This window comes from Myotis davidii, unplaced genomic scaffold (genome assembly GCF_000327345.1).
Source record: "Myotis davidii unplaced genomic scaffold, ASM32734v1 scaffold642, whole genome shotgun sequence".
NCBI classification, from domain to species: domain Eukaryota; kingdom Metazoa; phylum Chordata; class Mammalia; order Chiroptera; family Vespertilionidae; genus Myotis; species Myotis davidii.
The window spans coordinates 419,933-435,111 of NW_006293957.1; the positions used below are offsets into that span (position 1 = coordinate 419,933).

Below are 15,179 nucleotides of genomic sequence, written 5' to 3' on the forward strand. Positions count from 1 at the left end.
AAGAGTAGAAAACCCTGCTGCCTCTAGGAAATGTGTAGGATACATTTCCCTGCTCCCACCAGACAAAGAGCCACTGATGCTGAGGAAAGGTCAGAACTCTAAGGACATCTCCTTAAGGTCTAGCAACACAGAAGCCTGCCCTGAGGACCAGGCATTCCCTCCGCCCCTTTCCACCCGTGCCCCACACCATGAGGAACAGCAGGCGACTCTGAGAGAGAGCTAAAGGATGAAAGAGAGCCTTGCTGTGGGCAGGTGTACAGCAAAGGCAGAGTGGGTTAGCGGAAACAGAGAAAAGCCCCTGCACCCAAACCCCGGCCCCAAGCAGAACATAACATCAGACCGTCTGCCCCAAGGGCGTGTGAAACCTGTGATGCACTGAAGGCACAGGCCCAAACATTAGACAAAGCCCAAGGCCTATTCACCTCCTAACCAACTGACTCACAACCCAAAACACTCATGTCAAGAGGAGAGGCATGCCCGTTTTTAGGTGTGTGTGTATTTTAAATCTCAGTCTATTATTCTAAACATGATGTACAACATTCAATCAAAAGTTATGAAGCAAGGAAAAGCAGACCACTGTCGGGAGGCAAGGCCATCAATAAACAGGACCAGCCTGAGATGACTCAAGTTGAACAGGTTCCTTAAAATAACCACAATTAAAATGGCAAAGCACCTAGCAGAAAAAGGGGCCAAGCCTTTTCAAAAGATGGGAATTTTCAGCAGAAAAATGGGGAGAGTCAAATGGAATGGCTAGAAATAAAACGTAATGTCAAAGATGAATTCCTGTGACAGACTCGTCAGAGAATGGACACAGTTGAGGAAAATAAAAACTAGCTAACCTGAAAACAGAACAGGAATTACCTGAAATAAAAAAACCCCAAGGAGGAATAAGAATGAGAAAAACTCAATACAGAATAAAAGAGCTGTGGGATATCAAGTAATCTAAAATATGTGTAACCAGAGTCTCAAAAGAAGAGACAGCTAAAGGAACAAGTATTTGAAGTGATAATAGATAGCAATTTTGCAAAATAATGAAAGACATTAAGTCATACATTCAATAAGCTCAGTGAGTCTCAAATGAGAGTAAATACCAAAAAAGAAACACACATATCCTTAACCCCTTCCCCAACAATTTTTTTGTTAAAAACGTTTCTTTTCCAGACTAATTTTTTTATTTTGGTTCTATATAGTATTTTTGATGCTGGTTATGAAAACAGTTTGTAACTCGTCTTCCTATAAACCATATTTTTTTTACCATATTTTCTTAGTATACTCGTCGACGACTGAAAAAGAACATTTTGTGAAAACGAGTATACACGTTTCTGCCGGGGAAGGGGTTAATATACTGTAGTCAAATTGTTTAAAACCAAAGAGAAGGAAAAAACCTTAGAAGAAACCATGTAAACCAGAAGATAAGGAATTCCAGTGGCCAGTAGACCTACATGCAAGAAATTAAGAGGAAGTTCTTCAGACAGAAGGAGTACACCAAATAAAAACTTGGACCTAAAACTTAGAACTAAACAAATACATGGAGGGTGATGAAAATGATAAAAATGAACATGAATATAAAGGTCTTTTTTCTTAATTTTTATCACTTTAAAGCTGATTTGCAGCTTCTTTTTTAGGTACACAATAAATGTTTATCATCCTTTTTATTATATGGAACATTACTTAGAAATATTTTTTGCAATTACTTTAGTTTCAAAATAATGCATTTTTCATACTGAACTGAGTGGGACTGAGATATCCTCTAATGGCAGTGAGCATGTTGGGCCTATTATAAAGCTGGAAGTGGACTTTGTATTTGATAAATTAATCTGTGATACTGCTGCTAAGCACACATTCTGGGTCAAGGGGAGGTTGATGATCATCAACAAAGCTTAATGAGTATCTACTGTGTGCCAAAGATAGAGACACACCAATTCATCATGTTCATTATTATTTTTTAAATATATTTTTATTGATTTGAGAGAGGAAGGGAGAGGCAGAGAGATAGAAACATCAAAGATGAGAGAGAATCATTGACTGGCTGCTTCCTGCACACCCCACATTGGAAATCGAGCCTGCAACCAGGGCATGTGCCATGATTGGGAAGTGAACTGGCGACATCTGGGTGCATGGGTCGACACTCAACCACTTCAAGTATTTATTATCACTTCAAATGAGCCACAGAGGCCAGGGCCACTACGTTCATTCTTAATACTTAAACAGAAAAGTGGTCATTTATCAGCTAGCCATCATCACTGTCAATGAACAAGTTAACCTCTGCTATCACTGAGGTACCTGTACAATGGGAAAGGCCGACTTTAGGCAAATGATTATAATACAAGTAAGCAAATGAAAAAATGTTAGGTGGACGTAGTAAATGCTTTAGGTGTGGATCATGGGCTCCACCCAGTTTTTTAAGGTAAAAGAAATTGCTTACAAAAAATGATAGGAATTCTACGTCAGAGGAAAGTACGAAGAGCTGCCAGATAGAACAGAAATGAGAGCTACTCCAGAATGAAAGGAGGTGACAGCTAGAGAGGAGGTTCTGGAAAAGGTACTGATTTTGAGGACTATATTATCATGAATGTAAGTCAGATTCAAGAAGAATAAATTTGCAAATTTTTCTGGATTGGAACAAGAGTCATCAGAAAAAAAGTGAAAATATTAATGAAATATATAAACGAGTAATCTCAACATGTAGTAATATATACCCCTCTTTAACTTTAATCTTTTATGGCTTGCTATAGATAGAAATTTGTCTTGTTAAAATTGAGCTAAATGTAAATGATTCATTAAATTACTAATCTCTACTCAATAATTGGTCTTCAAGTAAATAAATCTAGTACATAAAATTCAAAAGTTAAACACACAGAGCAGTCATTAGATTCTCTGTAATAGTTTAAAACTATAAAGGGAACCTAAAGGAACAGTGTGTGTGTGTGTGTGTGTGTGTGTTGTGCGTGCGCACACACACACACACACACACACACACACACACACGCTGGTTTGAAGTGCCACAGCTCAATAGTGCTTAGTTTTTTAAGTTTTTTTTTTTTGTTGTTGTTGTTGTTAATCCTCACCCAATAATATTTTTCCATTCATTTTTAGAGAGAGTATAAGGGAGGGGGACAAACACACAGAGAAACATCGATGTGAGACACACATGGATTGGTTGTCTTCCGCACATATCCTGACCAAGGCCAGGGATTGAGCCTGCAACTGAGGTACGTGTCTTTGATTGGAATCGATCCCGGGACCCTTCTGTCTGTGGGCCAAGGCTCTATCCACTGAGCCACACAGGTCAGGGCTGGAGTTCTTTTTAAATGTTTGTTAATTTCTATTGTTGTCTTCATGCTCATTGCCATTAATCTCCCCCAGTATACAATTCATCTCAGGTACTATAATAGAGTTCATTTCCTAAAGTTTGAGTTGGATCCTTTTAAATATCTTTTATGTCTCTAAATATAATTATAATAACTGTTTTAATGCCCTTGTCTGCTAATCCTAAACTTTGGGTCAGTGGTACTGACTGCTCATGTCCTCTCATTCTAGGTTGTACTCCCCGCTTTCTGCATGCCTGGCCATCTTTGACTGAGTAGTAGATACTGGGTTTTACTTGTGGGTGTTGGCCATTTCTGTAACTGTGCACATGCTCTTGAGCTTCATTTGAGAACGCAGCTACCTGAAAAAGGCCCGATCCTTTGGGGTCTTGTTTCTGAGGTAGGACCAGAGCCACATTCAGTGTAGGTCTACTTACTCCCCAATACTGAGGCCAGACCCTCTCAGGACTCGAACCAGTGCCTGACAGACCCGATTCCCAGCTTTGCATCGTTTCCTCATCCGTACTCGCTGGTCAAGACTCGGCTGCATACTTGACAGGAACCTTCTGCGGGTCTCCAGCCTCTCTGCAAGGCTCTTCTCTCAGCTCTGTGCTGTGAGCTCCAAGCTGTGCTACCCACCTCTCCACTATCCTTCCATCCAGACTGCAGGGCTGCTAAGGCTTCTCCTGTGTCCTACAGCCAAAGTTCTCATGCCGGATGCCAGGCAACCATCACTCACCTCGCTTGTTCCCTGCTTCTCAGGGACCAAAGTCCTTCACTGCCCAACGGGCAGCTTAGTGTGAGGGCCTCACTGACCACAGGCCTCCCTGGACGGTCATCTGCCCGGGCCACTTCATGGGACGCTCATGTCAGCATGGCTAGGTTTTCTCCTGGGCTACATGGATTTCCCTGAGAAGAATCTTCCCATCTGTTGTCTTGTGGGTACAAGCCTGGTGATGGGGTTCTGGGAAGGTTGAGGGCCCACTACTCAGTACAAAATGTTCACGTGACCTCCGCGTTTTCACTATAATACCTCACCCTCCATAGCAGGGTTCCACAGTTGAGAACCTTACTTTTGTTCTTTCGGAGAATACACTTCCAGCCTTCTGCTGGGGAGATGATAGGGAAGTCACGAGTTATTCAGAACAGGAGCAGGGAGCTCGATGTCTGAGGCCTGTGAAGATCCTCACCCGGATGCATGCCATACTGACCTCCCTCCATAGTGTATAGGCCTGGCCCAGGGACCAGCAGGACATGGCAGAAGTGAGGAAGGACTTCTGCGTTAAGACCAGCGATTTCCATCTCATGGTGCATAAACTAATTACTAAAATTCTGTGGCACAACAAAAAATGTTACATTTTTTGCTGATCTGAAAAAAAATTTGATATAAGTTGTAGGGCGTGGCAATAGGGTTAAGCCTTTGACCGACCTGTTAGCAAAGCCACAAACAAGTCTCAGTTTAGAGGGCACAGTCCTCTTAGCATAATTAGGCTTGACCTTATAAGGCTCCCTAGATCTTATCTGGGAAGCTAATGGGCTGCCAAAACACGTGAAACTTACAAGAACACTGTAACTATGGTGACCACTACCTTGTTTACCTCTGGCTATAAAATAAAGGCTCAGCTTGCCTCTGGATCTCTCTCTGTGGCCTCAGCCAGGCACACGAAGATCCACCTAGACCCAGCTTATTCTCTTTGTCATTTCTTCATCATTTTGCCGGGTGGCTCGGAACAATAAATCTGATTCATTCACACCAAATGGCTATTGTTGTGTTGGCTGCTGTCAATTTCCAATTTGACAACTTAAGAGGAAAGAGGTCCTTGCCTGACTAAATGGTCACGTACTGCGTTTTAAACATTCTTGCGGTGCCTCGTGGAAAATCGCTGGTCTGTGTCATGAACAGCCCTGGCTTCCTCCATGGTCTCGGGTCATCCCTCTGCAGAGAGGCAGGCCTCTGAGGCAGCTGCGAGGACTCATGCAGTTCTATGCAGAGGCTCCCAGAGAGGAACAAGGTCGCCTGCCAACTTCTGTGCCTTGGAGGTGAGCTACCTTGGGAGGGGCTCTACCAGCTCCAGCCCAGCCTTCAGGTGGGATCCTGAACCAACCAGACAAGTCACTCAATTCCTGACCCACAGAAACAGTGAGGGATAATAACTGCTGTTTTGAGCCAACAAGTTTAGGAGTGATTGCTTTTGTTGTTGATCCTCATGGGAGGATATTTTTCCATTGATTCTTAGAGAGTGGAAGGGAGGGGGAGAGACTGAGAGACAGACAGACAGAAAAACATCGATGTGAGAGAGAGACATCCACTGGTTGCCTCCTGCACACACCCCAACCAGGGCCGGGATTGAGTCTGCAACGGAGGTTATATGTATGCCTTAACCAGAAATGAACCCAGGACTCTTCAGCCCATGGTTTGATGCTCTATCTACTATCAGCTAGGGCTAGGAGTGATTTCTTCATGCAGTATTAGATAGCCAGCACAGCCTCTGACTTTCTAAAATAACTTTTAAGTAATTTTCTTGGTTTTACTGCCACTCTGCTTCACTTCCAGGTAATTGGGACTACCAATTCCTGAGCTTCTTGGGGAATTCTACAGTATAAACTGGCTGCTTCCTGGCTATCAATTTCTAGCTTGGGATTATAATATTTTATGTCTGCAGTCACTATTCATCCACATGTTTCATAGGTCCCAAAGATTTTGCTGTTACTTCCGTGCTCCTTGTACTAGTTGGACAAAGAAGTTAAAAGCTATTGCTGTTGGGTCGGGGAGCAAAAGTAAGTAAGTAGTAGGCCCAAGCTGCCTCTTACCTCAAAGACCAACCAGCAAATGTTTAAATCCTTGCCAGTATAATAGGTGAAAAACAATCTCAGTATGATTTTAATTTATATTTTTCATATTATGGGCATTCTTCAGTCATCTTTTAATTTTAAGAGCCACATGTATTTCTTTTTGGATAAATCATATGTTCATCTTTGTGGCCTATTTTCCCAAGGACTTGCTAGATGTTTTTTCTTTTTGACTTACAGAAGTTCTTTATATTTGAGAAATCCATTCTTTGAAATATGAGCTGCCAATGTTTTTCACTAATAGTCATCTTCTGATCGTTTATGGTGATTTTTGCCACATAATAAAGTTCTATTTTTGGGTAGTTGACACCATCAATATTTTCTTTTTTAATTTTAAGGGCTTAAATTTTTTTTTAATTTACTGATATTACAGAGAAGGGAAGGGCAAGGGAGGGGGGGAGAGGAAGGGAGAGAGAGAGAGACATCGATTTGTTGTTCCACTTATTTGTGCATTCATTGGTTGATTTTTGTATGTGCCCCCAACCTTGGTGTATTGAGACTGGACGATGCTCTAACCAACTGAGCTCCCCTGCCATGGCCTAATGATTTTATTGTTTGTTTCTACATTTTGTGTCAGACTCACAAAGGTCTTCAACCTCTGAGATTATTTTTTAAAATTCCTCCATGGTTTGTCCTCTTACTTTAATCATTTCATTTGTATATATCTAGCTCCAATCTAATTAAAATTTATTTCCATGTAGGGAATTGATTCAACTTCACTTTCCCCCTAATATAGCTACCTACTCCCAAGTGTACTTATTAATCCATCTTTTCCTTAACGATCCGAAATGTTGCCTTTATACTAAGTTTCCTTATATAGTTGTATCTATTTATGGTTTTAATAACCTGTTCCACTAATCCCTCTGAATTTATATGTCAGTAAGATAATGTTTCATTGTTGAAGTTCATGCCTTCCTGTTATTACTCTTCTCTTTTAGCAATTTCTTCTGAAATCATGACTGAGTAAAACAATTCTTAAGCCCAAATAACTAAAGAATAATAATATCACTGGTTTTGTGGAACTGGGTTTAAACATTCAGATACAAAAAAGTTGAATATTCCATAAATAAGAAAATCATAACTACTCATGAACATAACAAGTATAAAGTTATGTCTAATTAAATGATTGGTAGTGAGATCCTCTTTTACCTTAAAAAAAGTGCTCTGGCTCAGTGGATACAGCACTGGCCCGTGCACGGACTGAGGGTCTCGGGTTCAATTCAGGTCAAGGGCACTTACCTTGGTTGTGGGCTCGATCCCTGGCCTCATTCGGAGCGTGTGCTGGAGGCAACCAATCGATGTTTGATGTTTCTCACATTGATGTTTCTCTCTCTCTGTCTCTCCTCTCTCCCTTCCACTCTCTCTGGAAAGCCCTCTGGTAAGGATTAACAACGACAAAAAAGAAAAGTATAATACAGTTAATTTAAGGAGACAAACAGAGAAGACAAGGAATGGCTTCTAAATTACAGTTAGCAATTGACGATTTCTGCCCACTGGCTTTAAGAACAACTATTTATACCTACTATTCAACAAAATATTTTGCATCAAAATAATTATCATCTTACTTGTAACAAAAGCAGCTGGAGAAGATGATCATAGCAATTATGCAGATAGCCATAGAAATGAGCACCACCAGCCATCGAATGCTGCCATCCAGAAATGGACCTGCCAGTGAAAGCAAACAATGAATAAACACATTGTCTTTTTCTCACATCTTATTAAAAGAAAAAATCACTTGTAGTGTTAAATTCTAGAAAATTTGCATATTGTTAAAAGCAGAGAAAATATTTTACTGAAAATTATAATCCTGCTTTTCTTTACTAACTTACCTATAACAACAGGGGGCAGTGTAGGTTGTAAATACTGGTTACATAAATTGGTCCGACAACATTCTATTGTCCGGCGAAGCTGGGCTTTTGGTGAGTCCTAGAGGAAGAATAATGATAAATTAGAAATAATATGATATACTAAGTTGAGAATGAAAAATATTAAATATTCATTAAAGTATAACTTCTAATTCAGTGAGTGAAAAGCACCTGAACATTTTAAGTGCAAAAAAAAAAAAATCGTTAAAAATTAGAATTTGTGCTGAAATAGTTTATAGTAGTGAAGACTGTAAAATGGTTTTTATTTTTATTTTTAAAATATATTTTTTTTTATTTCGGAGAGGAAAGAAGAGGGAGAAAGAGATAGAAATATCAATGATGAGAGAGAATCATTAATTGGCCCCCTCGCTGCTGCTGTTAAAATACTCCACTGAGATCTCCTCACTAGGACTTACCGTTTCTAAGTTGTCTCAGAGTGATACAAAGGTTAGTGCCCATCACCTTACAGTCTTTTCAATTTTTTAATCCACAAATAAGTGTGACAGTGTCATTTTTTTGCAGCCTCATTTAGAAAGAGGATGATTTAAAACTTTAAGTTCTTGGGAACCTCAATTACCACAATCATGTCACTTGCAGCAAGAGCTAAGCTTCCCAAATACATCTGCTTAAAGAACATAAAGCACTGTGCAGACGGCACCTCTCTGAGGGAGCTGGTACTTTCTATGGGCCCCTCCCTTCTTTATTTCACGGGCCCCAAATGAGATCTTACCTTGCATTGAAAATCAGATCCTTCATATTTCATACATCCTGAAGCTAATGTGGTTTCTCCCTGGTCATCTTCTTCTATGATGGCAAAGCAATGCCCATTAGTTCTGGAAAAAAAAAAAAAACCCTCTAAGAAACAGAAAAAAACCCCAAAACATAACTTAGTATCAGCAAGTACTAATGAATATGTGCTTGAATGTGACCAGCTACCGACAGCCTTGAGTACCTTGTTGGGATTTATTGGCAAACCACAAGGGCTTTAAGGCAAATGAAAGTTATCGCATCTGAACTAAAACCTAAAGGTCCAATAAGAGCCCTATGTCAAGTAGAAAAGGTGCACTTTTTAAACAAGTGCTCCACATAGGAATCATTATGGAACTTCTCTTTGCTAATACAGTGCTGTGAGTACAGACAGCTGATCTGTAAAATTTGATAAACCATAATTTTTTAAAATATACTTTAAAATAACTTTTTTTAACCCATAAAATTTTCCAACGTTCACATACTGTACACAACAATAAGAGGCACATTTTACTGAACATAAAAAAGGGAGAACTTTTGCCCTGACTGGTATGGCTCAGGGTTGCGGGTTCAATTCCCGGTCAAGGGCATATACCTGGGTTTCAGGTTCACTTCCTGCCCAAATGGGGCGAATGCAGGAGGCAACCAGTTGATGTGTCTCTCTCACATCGATGTCTCCATCTCTGTCTCTTTCTCTTTCCCCCCCTTCCTCTCCCCCTTCCACTCTCTGAAAAGCAATGGAAAAATATCTTCTAGTGATGATTTAAAAAAAAAAGGGAGAGAACTTCTGAATAGCTGAGTTTTCAAGAAATTTACATAAATGTATTTGTCTTTAATAAAATTTATCATTTTAATAATATATGCTGGAGCCCTAGTATGTTCATTTACACTTTAATGGATAGAAAAAAAAACTAAAAGCTTTTTGTATGTTCCTATACTTATTGTCCCTATCAGGAAGTGTATTGCTTCTACTTAAAAGAATCTTGCAGACGCCCGGCTGGTGTGGCTCAGTGGTTGAGTGTCGACCTATGAACCAGGAGGTCATGGTTCAATTTCCGGTGAGGGCATATGCCCAGATTGCAGGCTCGATCCCCATTGGGGGGAAGGGTGTGCAGAATACAGCCAATCAATTATTCTCTCTCATCATTGATCCTTCTATCTCTCTCTCCCTTTCCTTTCCTCCCTGAAATCAGTAAAATATATTTTAAAAAATAAATAAAATAATCTTGCAGAGTCCTAGATGGTTTGGCTCACTGGTTAGAGCGTTGGACTTCAGACTAAAGGGTCACGGGATTCACTCTCATAACTCGGTTGCAGGCTCAAACCCCGGCCCACTGTGGTGTGTGTGGGAAGCAACCAACCTATGTGTCTCTCACATTGATGTTTCTCTCTCTCTCTCTCTCTCTCTCTCTCTCTCTCTCTCTCCCCTCTTCCGTTCCACTCTCTCTACAAATCAATGGAAAAAATATCTCTGGGTGAGGGTTGACAATAACATATAAAAGAATCTTGCAGAATTTTCATTTTCTGTAAGGAGAAAATGTGAACTGAGGGATGAAATTCTGATAAAATCGATGACTTGGTTTCACTCTGGGTTACTCAGCCACTAACAAATACCCTCACACATTAGGAAGGCACTACGGACAAGAAGTCTGGCAAGAAGCCATGTGGTGACATAGTGGAGAGCAATCCCCTATGACACAGGTCACCCAGCCTGTCAAAATAAAGTCAACCACCACCAAAGGACAAACAACAAATTTATGATGTGAAGAACCATCATATAATTTCAAGATTTTACTGTAAACATTTATGCTTTATATCTGGTCACATTCAAAGAGCAGCCAATTATCAGAAAAGTACAAAATAAGACATAAAAAGGAGACAATTAATTGACTAGATTGAGTTGTTAAGGGAATTCTTTTTTGGCTAGTGAAACAATTCTTCGAATGTAGGAAGAGAATTACGTGGTCATGTATAGTGTGCTGAATAGCTAACATAAAACTAAGCAGGAAAACGAAAATGCCTACATAAATCAGATTGGTTTGGGGAGTTGGCTTAACACCCACAATATCATTCTTACATATCTGTAAAATATTTCAGCCAATTTAGAATTACAAGGTTTTGGTGGAATTTTCATGTGTTTTGTTTTCTGTTTGTTTGTTGTTTTTTAATGATCTCAGTGTTTTCTATGAGAATCAATTTTATGATAAAAAGATCATTAAATAAACTCAAAAGGTTAAATAAAAATCACATTCTTCTTATCTCATTTAAAAAGCTATATTACAATGTTACTCTAAGAAAGTAACCATCACGGAGCATTTGAGATCTTGTTTCCCAACATGTCATTTGTTGGGCTCAAATACACTCTTATAAAAATTCCCTATAGGTTCATTCTTACTCAACAAATTCATCAATATAGCAGCCCTGAGGAGGCAACAGGAAAGAGACATGCAAAAGGAGGACACATTATCTGGAACCTGAAAACCAATTTAAAAAACAACAACAGATAGAAACACAATTTTGAAAAATGGCGGCAGAGTAAGTAGATGCTGCAAGGACACGCTCCCAGGACCAAACTGGAATTATAACTATAATACAGAAAAACTTCCTGAATAATCAACTGAAGACCTGCTGGAGAGAACCCTGATAACCAAGGACAGAAAGTGGAGACTGCATAGAGACTGGCACTCAAAATAAGGAGACAAAGAAACAAACCCCAAATGAAAGAATAAGAGAATTCTACAGAAGAAAAGATAAATCAAATGGAGGTAAGAAATTTATCTGATATACAGTTCAGAATAATGATGGTAGAGATGCTCAACAGCATGAGAAAAGATATAACTATGAAAACAGAAATAAAGAATGACATAGTACAAATAAAGAACACATCGGAAGGAATACACAGCAGATTAGGGGAAGCTGCGGATTGGATCAGTGAATTAGAAGACAGGGTTGAAAAAAATCACTCAATCAGATAATCAAAAAGAAAAAAAACAATTTACAAAACAGGACGACAGCTTAAGGGAGCTATGGTACAACAGAAAACGTTAACAATATTCACATAGTAGGCATGCCAGAAGAGGCAGAAAAGGAGTAAGGTATAGAGAATGTGTTTGAAGAAATAATAGCAAAAAACTTCCCTAACCTGGTGAAAGAAAAAGATGCACAAATTCAGGAGGTATAGAGTACACAAGCAAGAAGAACCCAAACAGGCCCATGCACAAACATATCATAATTACATTGCCAAAATTAAAGACAGAGACTCTTAAAGGCAGCAAGAGAAAAGCAAACTATTACCTACAAAGGAGCTCCCATAAGGCTGACACATGGTTTCTCATCAGAAACTTTACAAGCCAGAAGGGAATGGGATTAAGTACTCAAGGTAATGGAAACCAAGAATCTGAAACCAAGATTACTATAACCAGCAAGGCTATCATTCAAAATAGATGGTGAAATAAAGAGGTTCCCAGACAACAAAAGGCTAAAGGAGTTCATAACCACCAAGCCAACATTATAAGAAATGCTAAAGGGACTACTGTAATGAGGAGAAAGAGAGAGAAAGCTAGGCATACAGAATTAAAATGGCAATAAAGAAGTACCTATTAATAATAACCTTAAATGTAAATGGATTAAATGCTCCAATCAAAAGGCACAGAGTAGCTAAATGTATATTAAGACATGACCCAACTATATGCTATCTACAAGAGACCCACCTCAGAACAAAAGACTCACACAGGATGAGAGTGAAGGGATGGAAAAAAATGTTCCATGCAAATGGAAAAGAAAAAAAAAAGCTGGGGTTGTAATACTCATATCTGACAAAATAGACTTCAAAATGAAGGCCATTTGAAGAGACAACAAAGGTCACTATATAATACTAAAGGGATGGATGCGACAAGAGGATATAACCCTGGTAAACATATATGTACCCAATATAGGAGCACCTAAATATAGAAAAAATCTTCTAGAGGACTTTAAAGGAGAAACTGCCAACAATACAGTCATAGTAGGGGACTTTAACACCCTGCTGACTTCATTGGGTAGATCTTCCAGACAAAAAATTAATAAGGAAACAGTGACCCTAAAGGACACATTGGATCAGATGGATTTAACTGACATTTATAGAATATTTTACCCCAAAGCTGCAGAATATACAGTCTTCTCAAGTGCACGTGGGTTATTCACAAAGACAGACCACATGTTAGGACACAAAACAAGTTTCTATAAGTTGAAGAAAATTGAAATCATATCTAATATCTTCTCAGATCACAGTGGAATGAAATTAGAAATCAACTACAGTAAAAACACCAAAAAAAATTTCAAACACATGGAGGCTAAATATTATGTTATTAAACAGTGAATGGGTTACTAATGAAATCAATAAAGAAATCAAAAACTTCCTGAAAACAAATGAAAATGAACACACAACAACCCCAAATCTCTGGGACATAGCAAAAGCAGTCCTGAGAGGGAAGTTCACAGACCTACCTCAAAAAAATACACAAGAAAAATTAATAATAAACTATTTAACCCTACAACGTAAAGAACTATAAAGAGAACAACAACAAAAGCCCAGAGTACGTAGAAGGAAGGAAATAATAAACATCAGAGCGGAAATAAATGACAGAGTAAAAAAACATTACAAAAAATCAGTGAAACCAAGAGCTAGTTCTTTGAAAGGAATAAATAAGATTGATGAACAGTTAAAACAAAGAGAGAAGACCCAAAAAGTAACATCAAAAATGAAACCAGAGAGGTAACCACCAACACCACAGAAATACAAAGGATTGTAAGAAAATACTATGAACAACTATATGCCAACAAGCTTGACAATGTTAAGAAATAGACAAATACCTAAAAAAAATACAATCTCCCAAAACTAAATCAGGAAAAATCAAAAAACCTGAACAGGCCAATAACAACTGATGAAATAGAAGCAGTAATTAAAAAACCCCCAGCAAACAAAAGCCTGGGTCCAGATGGCTTCACAGGGGAGTTTTACCAAACATTCAAAGAAGCACTAACATCTATACTCCTTAAACTACTCCAAAAATGCAAGAGGAAGGAACACTTCTAAGTTCTTTTTATGAGGCCAGCATTATCCTAATTCCAAAACAAGATAAAGACACTACAAAGAAAGAGAATTACAGGCCAATCTATATATATAAAACCCTAATATGCAAACAGACCTAATGGTGCAAAAACCAGTTACTATGATGTGCAATGACCACCAGGGGGGCACATGAGGAACATGGTGGGCGTTGGCAGCAGAGCGTGGAACATGGCAGGTGTTGGCTGTGGTAGGATGGTGGAGCAGGTGAGTGGTGGCGCCAGACCAAGGCGGGGTGCTGGTTGCTGGCATTAGGGTGAGCCTCTGGTGGTTACTGAAAAGTCTTTGTGCTTGTGCGCTACGATCCCACCTCGCACTTGCACCCACTGCCAGTGCCGAAGCTGCTGCTTGCACCTGCTGCTGGCGCAAGAGCCACTGCTCGCATCCACTGCTGGCGCTGGCACCACTTGCACCTGCTGCCGGCCCTGATGGCCCCTGAGGGCTTCTCCACCTCTCCCTGCTCCTGAGGGGCAATTGGGGCAGCAGCTGCTGCTCGTACCCACTGACGGCGCCAGCCCCGCTTGCACCCACCAGCCCCAATCGCTCTGCGCTGTCAGGAGGTACAAGCAGGGCCGGTGCCATCAGCATGTGGGAGCAGTGGCAGTGGAGCAGGGCTGTTGGCGGACAGGGGACTGGGTGCTGCAGTGGGAGGGGCCAGGCGGGGGCACGATGGATGGTCCAAGACCCGCTCCTGTGCCCACCGCAGCCTCGTGGCCCACAGTTCCTTTCAAGGTGCATGAATTCGTGCACTGGGCTCCTAGTATCCTATTAGCAAATCACACCCAGCAATCTATCCTATCTAATAAAAGAGAAACACAGTAATTAGCTTACGAGTGCTACCCTTCCCATTGGCTAATCAGGGTGATATGCAAATTAACTGCCAGCCAAGATGGCAGCTGGCAGCGAGGCAGCTTAAACTGAACATGAGGCTTGCTTGCTTCAGTGACGGAGGACTCCAACGTTCCCTGCCTGCCTCTGCAGGCCTCTGAGCTGCAACTCTAAGAACTATGTTACAAATACAGAAGCTAAACAAAACCCCAGAAACCTGCTTTAGTCCGTCGGGCTTCAGCTAGCAGGATCACAACACTGTTTCAAATACAGAAGGTAAACAAACTTCAGAAACCTGCTTTCAGCAGCGGAGGTCGCATAGCTGGAGCCAAGCCTCAGAGCTAAAGCTGGTCCAGAACTTTTAAAAAAAGGAAAAAAGGACAGGTTGGGAGCTTCAGTCACCCGCCAGCCTGAAAACGGCCCAAGCCCCTCACCCAGGTTGGCCAGGCACCCAAGCGGGACCCCCACCCTGAC

General features: G+C 40.3%; 1 protein-coding gene across 3 annotated transcripts in view; it reads right to left on the reverse strand.

Annotated features, from left to right (window-relative positions):
• The window catches only part of BMPR1A (bone morphogenetic protein receptor type 1A), a 95,930-nt gene that overhangs the window by 22,875 nt on the left and 57,876 nt on the right, over positions 1-15,179 (reverse strand). For all 3 annotated transcript variants that reach the window (XM_006767906.2, XM_015566662.1, XM_015566663.1), the window contains 3 exons: positions 8,754-8,856; positions 7,988-8,084; positions 7,724-7,823 (listed from right to left, as the gene is read on the reverse strand). In XM_006767906.2, the coding sequence (XP_006767969.1) occupies positions 7,724-7,823; positions 7,988-8,084; positions 8,754-8,856 (300 nt within the window). The remainder of the gene's footprint in view (positions 1-7,723; positions 7,824-7,987; positions 8,085-8,753; positions 8,857-15,179) is intronic.